The 13055-nt window shown below is 38.6% G+C and overlaps 1 protein-coding gene across 6 annotated transcripts in view; it reads right to left on the reverse strand.

Annotated features, from left to right (window-relative positions):
- ANO4 (anoctamin 4) overlaps nucleotides 1–13055 on the reverse strand; it is a 177982-nt gene that overhangs the window by 92455 nt on the left and 72472 nt on the right. For all 6 annotated transcript variants that reach the window (XM_086885809.1, XM_086885810.1, XM_086885808.1 and 3 more), the window contains one exon: nucleotides 8904–9062. In XM_086885809.1, the coding sequence (XP_086741935.1) occupies nucleotides 8904–9062 (159 nt within the window). The remainder of the gene's footprint in view (nucleotides 1–8903; nucleotides 9063–13055) is intronic.

Raw genomic sequence — 13055 nt, forward strand, 5'->3', positions numbered from 1 at the left:
TGAACTGTCTTCTCAAAACAAGTTTAACACCTAAATGATTAACATAGAATGAGACCACAAAGCCTACTGCTGGGTTTCTATATACTCTGTCCTTCTAGAGACAACTTTAGATTTTTGATTATTAAGCCTTTACTATAAGGGAGAGTTGCAACAAACCAGCCATGTCACCTTTGGGCAATGAAAACTCTCACTGTGCATTAAGTGGTTGTAGCCTTGTGCATTGTGCTTAGTCCTGATGTTTCTGCAGGTGAAACAGTACCTCAAAAATAATTGCAGTTTAAGACCAGTTATTTTAAAGGGAAAAATTACTTCTGACATATAGAGGCATCTCATATATAACCATGATATTTTTATCTTAATCTGTTGTCTATCTGGTTTTTTTCCTTCAAAAGATTTTTGATGTTCTGATTTGTGGATGTTGATGACAGTAAATCCTTTGACAAGAAATTTTACCTGTTCCTGAAAGAAGTATGTCAGAAACTTTTAAATTCCTGTTCAGTTATCTACTTATTTTCTGTATTACCTCTCTATTCTTAGAAAAAGACATTTTTTTAAAAAGTGGATCAAGTTTTTAGCAACATTTGCTTAGCCTACTAGTTTTACAAAGCCCTCTTAAAGGCTGTCAATTGTCAACTCAGAAACATATTCATTTATGGGCTCCCTCAGATATCAAGAAACTTATCTTTAAAAAATGCATTTTGAAATTTGAATTCACACCATACCTATCCAGACTTTCATTTATCTCCTCAAACTTTTCTTCTAAATTGCCATTGTGCTGTACAGTGGACATGGCATCTGAAATCTAAAACTTTTCCCTCAGAAGTTCAGGAAGTTGAAAACTTCTCCATTCTTTAGTGACCACAGTTTTTTTGTAGAGAACACTCCCTGGGAAAGCACATTGTTCTGCTTGTACCAACATATTTTTCTGTGAAACATTGCTGAAAAGAGACTCCTTTTGCTATGTGCATTAGATAATAAGACCAGTCTGATTTCCACTTGCTCTGGCTGAATTGGGATGAAATGAACAGCCCAATGTTTAAAATTAAATAGCTGGAAGCACTTTCATTTATAATGCTTGTGGTAAGGTTTGCTTCTCAGTCTGGTTCCCTTTTTGCAGGCATAGTTTATGTCATGTTGATGCCCCATCCACGATTTGTGGATGCAGTCAGATGCAGTTCTTAAAACATTAAATAACAAACTGCACCTGCTAATAATAATATGTTATGCTGCTCATGAAAATACAGAGCCTACAGGCTGCATAATTTGTACTGTAAATTCATTAGCTGTAGACATTTACATATTGAATAATAGGATCAGAAAAGAGAGACTGAAAGGAGTTACTAGAGTCCATGAAAGCTCAGAGTTTTTTATCCTGGTTACAGTAGTAGAATAACATAGAACTACACCTGTGGTGGGTTGACCCTGGCTGCATGCCAGCTACCCTCTAAAGGCACTCCATCACTCCCTTTTTCATCAGAACAGGGGTGAAAATAGAAGAGGAAGCTCACAGGTCTAGATAAGGACAAAGAAAAGTCACCCACCATGATGTTACCATCATGGGCCAGACAGACTTGACTTGGAGAAATTAGTTTAATTTATTATCAATCAAATTAGAATAGGATAATGAGAAATAAAACCTCTATTTTTTTAGAGAGGTTTTAGAGAACCTTAAAACCTTCCTCCATCCCTTCCCTCTTTCCAGGCTCAGCTTCACTCCAACATATCTCTACCTCCTCCTACCCCGTGGTATGTAGGGACGGGGAATGGGGGCTGCAGTCAATTTATTATATGTTATCTCTGCTACCCCTTCCTCCTCAGGAGGAGGACTTCTCACACTCTTCCCTTGATCCACTGTGGGGTCCCTTCCACAGGAGACAGTGCTCCACTGACTTTTCGAACTTGGGTCCTACCCACAGGCAGCAGTTCTTCACAACCTTCTCCAACATTTGTCTCTTCCATGGGATTCAGTCTGTCAGGAACAGATTTTTCCAGTGTGGGTCTCTTGTGGGTCACAAGTCCTACCAACAAATCTGCTCCAGTATGGGCTCTTCTCTCCAAGAGGCCAGAGGTCCTGCCAGGAGCCTGCTCCAGTGTGGGCTTCCCACAGGTTACAGGTGGATACCTGCTCTCCTGTGGACCTCCATGGGCTGCAGGGGCACAGCTGCCTCACCATGCTGGGTACCACAGGCTGCAGGGGAATCTCAGCTCCAGCAGCTAGAGAAGCTCCTCCCCTCCCTTCTTCATTGACCTTGGTGTCTGCAGAGTTGTTCTTCTCACATGAATCATTCCCCTCTTTTGGCTGCTGTTCTGCAGCAGGCGTTTTCCTCTTTTTAAATACTTTATCATAGAGGTGCTACCATTGTTGTTGACGGGCTCAGTCTTGGCCAGCAGCAGGTTCATCTTGGAGCTGTGTGCCACTGGCTCTGAGAGATGCGAGGGAAACTTCTAACAGCTTCTCACAGAAGCCATCCCTGTAGCCCCACTTACCGCCAAAACCTCGCCATACAAACCCAATACAAGGTCTCATCTTCTCCAAAAATAAAGCCTATTTTTGTCCAAATGCCTAAAGGCCTAAAGGAAACCTGTTAGTCATAGGTGACATCCTGCATGTTGCTTGACCTACCATGCAGGCTCAGTAGATAATCACCACTCTCACCGTTGTCCCAGTGCCTCCTAGAACATAGCTCACATAGGCATGCTCATAGCGATCTTTCTGGCTGTCGAAAAGCTCAGAGGACAGCTGTTATAATTTCAGTGGTGGAAGTTTTCCTTAGCTATCCTTTTCTCTAGTGGATGGGTGCTTTTGATATGTGCAGAGCAAGCTCAACACGACAGGGAAAGAGTATGATCAGCAAATAAAAACTAGCAGCCAGGAAAAGATTTTCCAGCTCACCTACAGTTTTTGCTCCTGGCTACCACTCAAACTCTCCTGGCAAGTTGTTAAAAATCAGTTGACCGTAGACTAAGCACTCTGGTTTAAACTGTATGCCTGGTTGATTAAACTAACCTCTATAGGAGCAATAAACTACAAAAAAAGTTATTGTTCTTTCAATAACTGGATAAACTAAAGTCATAACAGAAAAATAAACTTGGAATCAACTATAAAGGCACAGAGATTTTATTGTGCACCACTCAGAGAACTAAATTACATAAGCTACATTTATAAAACACCTTTTCTAACTCAGATCTGCAAGCACCGCTTGGGGTCTGGAAGTCAGCTTAATTCTTTTCTACCCATGAATCACAATCAGAAAAAGCATTTATGTAACAGGAATCTCATGAACAATTGCAGTGATGACGCACAAACCAGAAAAAAGCAGATCAGTCTCTCATAACTGTTTTGGCTCTGCAGCACTAACAACAATAACAAAAAGGAGTAGATGTCATGCTTTTTCCAGAAAGATGATGGTAATTGATTATGTTCAGAAGAAATAGCTGTCGATTATAATATCTCTTTCACATCATCACTTTTTGAACACAGTTAGTGCTCAGAAGTTTCAGTCCTTGAAGTTCTTAGCTTTTTCATGTTCTTTATTTCCAAGTTTTACCTTACTTTGACATGGTCATAAGTTGATTTTCCTTTTACACTCAGGGATGTGCTAAAAGTCACGGAGATACTCTGCGTGCTCTTTCTGTCATCTGTAATTTCTCTCAACATTCGTCATCTTGAAAACAGACTCCAACTTGATGCTAAATATAAGTATCTTACTGAATACATGTTTCTGGCTTCTTATGTCCTGCCCCACTAGCAAGAAGCCAAATTTAAAGAAACTGCTGTACACAGTTATTACTAGCTCTTCAGGAATCTACCTGCAACTGCTTGCAAACTTGAAAAGTCATGAAATTATAGTATTTTGCAGTTATATTGCATCAACCACTGAAAAAGATTTCAAAACTTAACATCCAGGGTCATGTTAACATAACTTAAGACTCAGAGTATACTCAACAGCAGATATTTGGTCATACAACTCAACTAAAGCTTATACTGTGCTTTTCTTTCTTGCCCTTTTGGGTTTTCCCCAGAGAACACCTAATATGTATTTCTACTGCCTATTGTATACACCAGCTGTGTTTTTGCTGCCAGATGTTGTACCAGAAATGTCAGCTGCTGCTTGAGGCAGGGAGTGAATGCAATTAGAGGTGCCCTGGTGACAGCTTGACACTTCTGGTGGCAAAGTTTAAATTTTTAATCAGGCATGTAACACAAAAAACCCACACAGCTTGGATTCTTCTGGAAACTGGACCAGCACTACATTGACATCTTTTATCAGGGAAATGCAAAGATCAATGTGTTGGCAGAAGTCCAAATGGATTGGCTGTTACTTGTAAAATATCTGAAGCTAGTTTCTGAAGCACATTCTGCATGCAGTAGCTGTGAGGAGACCTGCTTTCCAGGGCAGTAAGGAATGCTGTTGGTTTAAAGTAGTTACTTGCTTTTATGCCGAGACAATAGTTGCCATAAATACAGAAAATATATAAAAGGCCTGAATACTATTTTCACTACTTATGTGGTTAGTTCCCATTTACTACATTTCTATTGCTCACTTTCTACTTGTCTGTCAATTGCTTTTTCAAGTAAACTGCATTAAATCAATTTATAATCTATAAATTGAAAGCTTTGGACACAATCATTAAGCATAATGGTCAAGTAAATTTAGTAGTAGAAATAATCTGTATGACTTAGTTTAGCATAGTAATGAGCAGCAGAAATACCAAAAAAATTATGCCAAGCTCTAACTAAATGTGATCTATTCCTAGGGCTACATGATCAGATCCTAGCTCAACATCAGATTAATTTTGGATACACTGTTTTTAGTTAAATGCAAGATGACCTTCTTCTCTGGTACAAATTACACAAGCAAGTGTGGTCTGTGTTCATATAAATTCAGTATAAATTTCTTGCCTCTATCCTGCACTTGCATTACTTTACAGTGCAGCTTAAAAAGTTTGCAAGTGAATGAGTAAAACAAGTTAGCTGCTGCATGCTGGGTACCTCAGTTCCTGATCTATTATCATAGTATAGTTTAAAGTATCTTACTGAAAGACATCTAAAATACTGTATTAACGTACCAGAACTGAGTGGATACTCTTGACAGCAACTTAGTTCTACCTGGTAATTTAGGGCAGGTAAACAGTAATTCATGCTGCAGGAATAATTTGGGAAAAGCGTAGTTCTCCAGATTTTGGCCAAGAGGTTAAATTTATAAATATTTATTCTTGTGAAAAAAATCATGGGCTCAAAGTAATTCTGACTTTACATTCTCTCTTGAAAAGACAGGTTTTCCAGAAATTGCTGGGCCACAGACATGAACATTTAATTTGGAATGTCAGACACTATGTATATTTTCTCTTCACATGAAAGTGATCACAAGTAATTCTCTTCAGCATGTCAGTGGGTTAATGTAAATCTCAGGTATATCTTGTATTTAGATAAATTTGAAATGTACCATCAGAATGTGGACAGTAGCACCCTGCTAACCTTTTGCCCATCAGATCTGGAAGGGATGAGTCTCATGTGATATTTGGAGATGGTATCAGTGTCTACAAACTTACAGTGTGATTGGTACCTCATCTCCCATAAGAACGAGCTCCACTTGGAGACTGTCCTCTCCATCTTCCCCACACATATGTCTTTTTCAAGGAGTATTGAAAAATGAGAGCAGCAGGGTCATCAAGGATCTCAGAGTTAGGAGATCTTATCTCACTTGTGAGACATTGGAAAAGAGGATAAATCAACCAAGGAAATTTTACACCTGGCTAAAAAGAAAATACAGTTTCTTTTCCAGGAGTGACCTAAATTTTTTATTACCTTTTTTAAGCATCTCTGGATGTGACCACATACAGATCTGGATGTGATCTGGAAATGTCTGGCTCTGATAGTGTCAACACACTCATCTTATCCAGAACCAATATACACAGAATAGCAGGGGGTTAAAATAAAATAAAAATAAAAAAAGTCATAAAATGACTTGTGCTGTACCATTCAATTAGGATTCACTTTTAGAGTGCCACTTTCAATTTAAAACCTTTACTATTTAATTTTTTTCATTTTATTTTTACTATTTAATTTTATTTTCACTATTTTAATTTTTTTTCACTCTTTAAAAATCCTTATTTTTATTATTTTTATTTTTTTGTTAAAATTTTCATTATTTTCATTATCTGTTCCTTGGTCTGGGATCCCCTCATTGTTTACTACTGCATTTACTGAGCACCAAATCTGGCAGAACTTCCAAGGCAGAGTGGTGTGGTACAGCTGATGACTGTGAGTGTGAATTCATTGGAGAATATCTGCAAAACATTATCACCTTTTCCTAGAGTCAGAAACATACACCTGTTCAGACCTTTCTCAGCTACATGATCTTGACATTGTACCTGAAGTTATCTCAACTGCTGTGAATTCGTTTCAAATTCACCTTCTCATTTCATGCTAAGCGAACACTCTGCTCCCTGCACTCCCCACTTGCCAGGAATTTCCCTGTGCTGTACTTGTCAGAGGCACTGCAGTGCATTTCTCCCTCCCTGCAGAGAGGTGTGTGGGTTTGAAATTGCAGTGTGGATAGATAGCTCTGTGAGTTTTCCTCTCTGCCAATGGTTTCACATTAAAAGGACGGGGCTAACAGCCGGCAGTCAAAGGAGAATGAACCAACAACCACACAAAATACACAGAAGGCAAAAAGCTTCTTTCAGTCCAGCAGTTACCACCTATAGCCTCTGGATATGTTCTGTGGCCAGTGCCACAGATAGTTTTCTCATTTCATCTGGGAGCAAACTTTTTTCAGTGGAAGCAGTATATTGCATGTAAATAAAGAACTTGAAATAAACCCTGCGGTTAAAATTCTCCAGAATTAACACTCAAAATGGTGTGTAGTCTCAAAAAAAGGAGAATAAAAATAATGAGAAATAATCTAGACACTAGGTGATCACTCAGTTTAAAGCTAAGTGTTAATCAGCACTGTTCTTAGTCTCTGGGGATGGGGGAGGGAGTGTACTAAGAATGTACATATTTCCTTCAGGATTATATTTAAATTTAGAAAAAAAATGTGATCATAAAATGTACATGCTAGGGTTTAATTTTAGGTCAGAGTCATATATTAAAAAAGATTTCCACCCTAGATTTTAAAACATTAGACTGAGCCATGTAGCACAACCTCATTTTGATCATTTGAAGTTTAGAAAATGTACAATTACTGATGCTGGCAAGAAGTCACACCAAGGGCAAATGAGATTAGTAAGAAATAAAACTGCATGTCAGTAGCAAAATAGAAACTGAAATGAATAATCAGATTGGCAGATCATTCATGCAGCCTAGCAGCAAAGTCCAAATAAACTGTCTCGAAATCCAAAAAAACCTCTATAGTAAGCACTTAAATCATCAATTTGAAAAAGTTTTCAGCTGAGAATGTTGCAATAAGTTTCATAATACTTCAAATATAAAGCAATTGCATAGCTTTCACTGCTGACCTTAGCACAATAATAAATCTGCAAAAACCAGAAAGTAGGAAAAAATTTATTTGAAACCATTTGACATATGTATTAATAGGGAGGATTCATTCCCCATTCATTTTCTATACTGCTCAAATTTCAGAGACTTTGTCAGCATCTCTCCTGGTGGAAGCAGGGCAGAATTCTAGGATGTGAAGGTGAATAGCTGCAGCAACACTCTCATGTTCATGGATGTTGGGTTACAATTCCTATAGACAGTAGCACGTATACAGGAAATGTAATGAACAACCTCTGGCACTGCAAACATCAATTACTGCAGCACTGTATGATTCACAGATGATTTCCAGCTTATTTGATGGAATAGTTTATGGTAACTTTCAGGGTAACTTTTGGTGTAACCAGAAAAATACTCTTAATACACTTACATACACCAGTACCCGTGTTCAATCAAAAACATTCAAAGAAAAGAAACATTTTCATTTTTCTGTAAAGGCTTTCCTTTATTCCTCCCCAGTGTTCTCCAAAGAAGGGTGCATTTCAAGCACACAGCTAGAATATTTACACAGGTACCAAGAATTCAGTGAAAGGAAGGGAGATACTGTGCAACACCTACTTAATTGATCAAAGCCTATGTCCTGAAAATTCCTCTTCTGTTTCCATCAGTGGCAGCATGACTGCATATTAGCATGAGTGTTAGTCTACCAGCACAAATAGAAGTAAACACTCATCAATAGCTGTTCTGGATGGAAGTGAGGCTTAAGCCCTGCTTAAGCACATTATCAAAGTTTAAGGAAGATCATAGGCTAGGCAAAAGAGATATGGTCTCTCTAAACCTTGCTCTGGCTACCTAACATATCAATACATTTTAGACACTTTGCATTAATTTCTATACTGCATAAAAGACCTACTGACTTAGAGCATTATGCTGGAAATAACATAGAGAGAAATGATTCATATTTCAATTTCAGTTATTTCAATGCTTGGAGTTAAGACAGAAGAAACTTTAAGCTGTTTTCAAACTACTAAAATACTTTTCACTTTTCGCTGTGCCTAAGCTGATAGGTAAAGGAAGGCAGGGATCTAGTTAGGTCTCTGGAAAGAGTACATAGTGAAGCATGTAGCTAGAAGAAAATCTAGGTGCAGAAATATGCATTGCACTCAGTAGAATTTAGGCCATTCAAACCCAGCACTTGGTTTTTTGTATTGCACAGCACACTGGATGAAATTCTGCACATAAGGTTGAAAAAGATGATTGTAATGGCCTGTTTTGGCCTTTAATCCCTGTGCCTGATTTTTCTTCAGGCTACACTTTTGCACTGCTCTGGCCTATATTTAGGCATGCTTAAAAGCATTTTTCTACTGCTACAACAGAGTGAAGGAGTTTCAGAGTAAACAAACCAAACCCCCAGATTCTCTATAGCTTCAGCATGGGAGGTTTTATAAGGAAGATCTCTTACTTCTTTTTCCATTTGAAGTCCTTCTGCTCTGATATTTCTTTCAAATACTTCCCTCTTCTCTGTCTGTGGGTTGGATTTTCTATACACAAGGATGTAGTCAATCCGACATTTCCCATCTCTAAAATATAGTCCGTTGGTTTTGTTCTTATCAGGTACTTCCTGTAAAGAGAAAATCAAGCAATTCACTAATGCTAATTTGCCTTGGTAATTGCTGCATTGCTGTTTGCATCATCAGTTTTCCATAATACTCAACAGGAAAAATAAGGAATCACAACAAGATGTTCAAGTTTTAGGCTCTTCACATACAGTGCTTCCGACTTCATCTGAGAGGAGCGCAGACTTCCCTACTTAAGGGGATCTTAAGGGGCATCAGGAGGTCTTAGGAAAATGCTTGGATATATGGGGATGGGATAAGAGAGAACAGAGAACACAAGCAAACCTCTCTCCCACCACCCTTCATAAGGTTAGGAATAATTTCTTAATTATAAAATAGAGCAGAGAGTAGTGTTACTGAAATGTGAATTTAGAATTAGTAACTTAATATGGCTGAATGTCTTTGTACATATGAAAAGGAAACATTATCATTAAGATTTACTGCAGGGAGAAACACTAAAACCAGAGACTTTCGTAACTTTGCCCCATAGGACACAGACAACAATATGAAGGTTCTGTACTGACCTTGCCATACCTCATCAAACTAACTACAGACTATCCCTCACTTAAGGAATAGCTGAGGATGGATTCATTTGGATTTATTTGGAGATAATTCCTGGTGTTAGACGTTAGCAGTACATAAAAACAATAAAAGCAATAAATACTGTCTCTTTTCTTAAAAACTACTTCTACATTATAAAAGTCCTGCCCAGGGTTTAAACTTTCACTTTCAGACAGGTTGGAAATGCATGGCAGTTTGCAACGGTTGGAGGGTTTCTTACAGGAAATGTACATTGTGAAGGATACGTGGGAGCAAACAGCACTCCCTCTGAGCAGTATAAAGGGCAAGGACCTTCAGGAACCTCAAGATCAGTCCAGCTCTAAGCTGAAGGGAAGGATAAGCTAATTTACCTCTGCCTTTCCAAAACTAACTCTGCCATTCTTGCCAAAAATAGCCCTGCCCTGTAATATACAATCAAGTCTCTGAAAAAAACCCCAACAAACCCACAAAAAAAAATAAAATATTTTGCCTTTCGTATCTGGGGGAAGCAGGGAATTTTCAAAATACTTTCTTCATGAGAGAATTGCTTCTGAATTTAAATCACTAAGTGAAGATTATCATAGTAAGAAATATTTTTACAGGAAAGCCTCCTCAAAACAATTTTCTCCATTCAAAGAGCTATCTTTCTGATTCTCATCAGGCATTTTGATTAAATGGAAAAACCAATGAAAGCATCCAAAATGTCCCATCCCCTCGGTACATTCAGCTCACTAAAGGAAGAAGGGAATTTTCTATCATTCTTTCATTACAGTGCCTAACTCCTGACACAACTTAGGGCAGACTTGATAGAGTGGAACAGTTCTTAGAGCCCAAAAAGAAGGCAAGGAAAAAGATTTAATCTCTAAGGAAGAAACAGTTGCAAACTATTTATATCTATACTGCATATCATGCTGATAAATTATATTATCAAGATATGAGAAGTATTTTTCATAGAACATTAAATGTGAAAACAGCTCAGGAGACACATTTTATCTTTTTCCATTAAAATCCTTGTCGGGAAGACATAAAAAAAGCCCCAACAGCCCAAAGGGCATTTAAGGTTATTTAAATAAAGGAGGGGTGTAGCAGGAGATCTAGAAGCTGTGGGTCTGCTTAGTGGTCCTGTTGTGATTTCTAATCCTCCTGACAAGCCTCCTGTTCAGTAGTCAGGGTCAACATGTATTTTTGGCTTAATAGGAAAGGAGCTGTAGGGTAAAACAGCCCATGCTGAGGACCTGCTGTGTACACTATATAGGCTTAAGGGCTATACACTTTGGGCCCAGTGTAGTCTGGTCCAAAAGACTCACTGGACTTACATCTATAAGGAATATAAGTTTAAAATCCAACACTGCTCTGGACTGCAAAGAAATCATGGGTAGAGGTAATTGAGAGACCAACTTCAAATGTACACTCCTCATCTCAGGACCCATCAGGAACTCAGATCCATCCTGAGGGTACCATGAGGAATGTCTCCTTCTCTGCAGGCAGTAGTGACTCCACTGGAAAAACTGATTTTCTCCTTCCTTTGTTTCTTCTTTCTCTGAAGAAAATTGGTTTGCCCTGTACTGACTCATCAGTGAATGCAGAACCTTATATTAAAGAGTATCTATGAGATTTAGCCAAGGTATTTGACTTGTCAGACTTCCTCCACTACAAATATGACTGCCTGGGACAATTACTTCTCTTGAATTTGAGAAAAACTACCAAATACAATATTTTAGTTTTTCACTCAGAAAGGTAGCTCGGACACCCTTACTTGTCCTTTCCATTTTAGGAACACTGCATGTCAAATCCAGACTGATAAACCCTATTAGACTGTTATGGCCTCTGGGAAGGAACCCTTTCTCTGGCCCTCTGTCACAGACTCAAAGGCAACTTTACAGATTGAGCCTAGACTTGCAAGAACTCTTGAGACAGTCAGAGCTGGTTCAGCAGTGTCAGCCGCAGGACTTCTGCATCATCCAAGGCTTATGCTGACAGAAGCTTGTCCCACCTTCCTCCAGGTATTTCATCTCCCTTACCCGTGTTACAACATCAAAATATCAGTTTTCCTAAACTGATGAAGAAAAAATATGTAGCACTAGGTCTGACTGCTGTTTTTTGGTGGAAAAGTGGTGTAGTCACATATGTCAAACCTCCATTCTTTCATCTAAAAAAGTATGCTGGAAGAAAGTAGAACAGTGAAGACTTCACTCTAACAGGAAGCTTATCATTTCAGTCTAGCTTTATGGCTGTATTGTAATATGTGTTATATAATTTGGACTTGTTTTCCAAGGCATACAGTAGTTTTTATATTCTCAGGTGCTCAGCTGGGAACCATCAGCATTCAGACATGACTCATATACATGCATATGATAGGAGAGCTTTAGGCTAAAGGGCTTACCCACACATATCCATATAAACCATATATCTGAACAGTGTATCTTCTCTTCCTAGAGTTTAGCAGGGACCAAGGACTTTGAAACTTTTTTTGGTTTTCTGCAGAATCCCTGAAGTCCTATTAAGATTTTCAATTTTCATCCATCTTTTACCTACATGTGACTTACATTGCTATTTTCCTCAGTTATGGTTACAAAACAACCCCTTAAATATGTTCATATCCCTCAAAGGTTTTCCCTTTCCATTTAAAAAAACAAAAAAGAACACATCTAAGAGAAAGAATGAAAGGTTTTGAGGTATTGTTTTTTTCAATATTATTACATTAACAGCAGCATGTCCTTTTGATCATTTTCTGATATTTTTTTCCTCTTTAACTTACAAAAATCATGTGCCTTTCACCTGCTCCTTTTTGCTAAAGACCATGTCCCAAAATGCAACATGGGAATATCATGTTAGATTAACCTATTATGGTGCAAGCAGCCAAAGAGTCCTTTGTATGTTGTATGGGAAGCTAGGGAAGAGCTATGATTAAGGAAGATGAAACTGTGAGCAAGGTCAAACATATTCAGGGTGCCCTGAATTTTGTTGCTTTAATTATCTGTCTAAACATTCGAGGAGTGAAGCTCTCTATGGGCTGAATTTCTAGAACAAAGAAAATGTCTGGCTCTCCCCTCAGCAGTGTTGCACATAAGATCTTGCACCACAAAACCCTCTAGCTCCTGAAAAGGATAATTTCTAATTGCCTCTTCTAAACTCTATCAAAACTAGTGAACAAAAGAGGGTCAGGGTAGGGCCCTCAGCAATGTCCTGTGGTTTTCCACTCTTTTTAATTACTAGCATGATCCTTGCCAGTTCTGGTCTGTTCCAGTCAGCCCTCTGCCAAAAGCACCTGAGGCACAACTTGCAGGTAAAGTCAGACCAGTCCAGTTAGAAGTCTAGATGTAGCCCCATTCCTGAGGTGGAGGAAAGGAGAGAAGTCCCTGGTCTCTTCATTCACTGAGGAAACAGCCCTAATGTGCATGGGTGGCAGGACAGTGGGAGGTAAAGTTCATCATTTTCCTTTCTTCGCAAAAGACGCA

Source organism: Cyanistes caeruleus, chromosome 4, assembly GCF_971803275.1.
Source record: "Cyanistes caeruleus chromosome 4, bCyaCae1.hap1.1, whole genome shotgun sequence".
Taxonomy (NCBI): Eukaryota; Metazoa; Chordata; class Aves; order Passeriformes; family Paridae; genus Cyanistes; species Cyanistes caeruleus.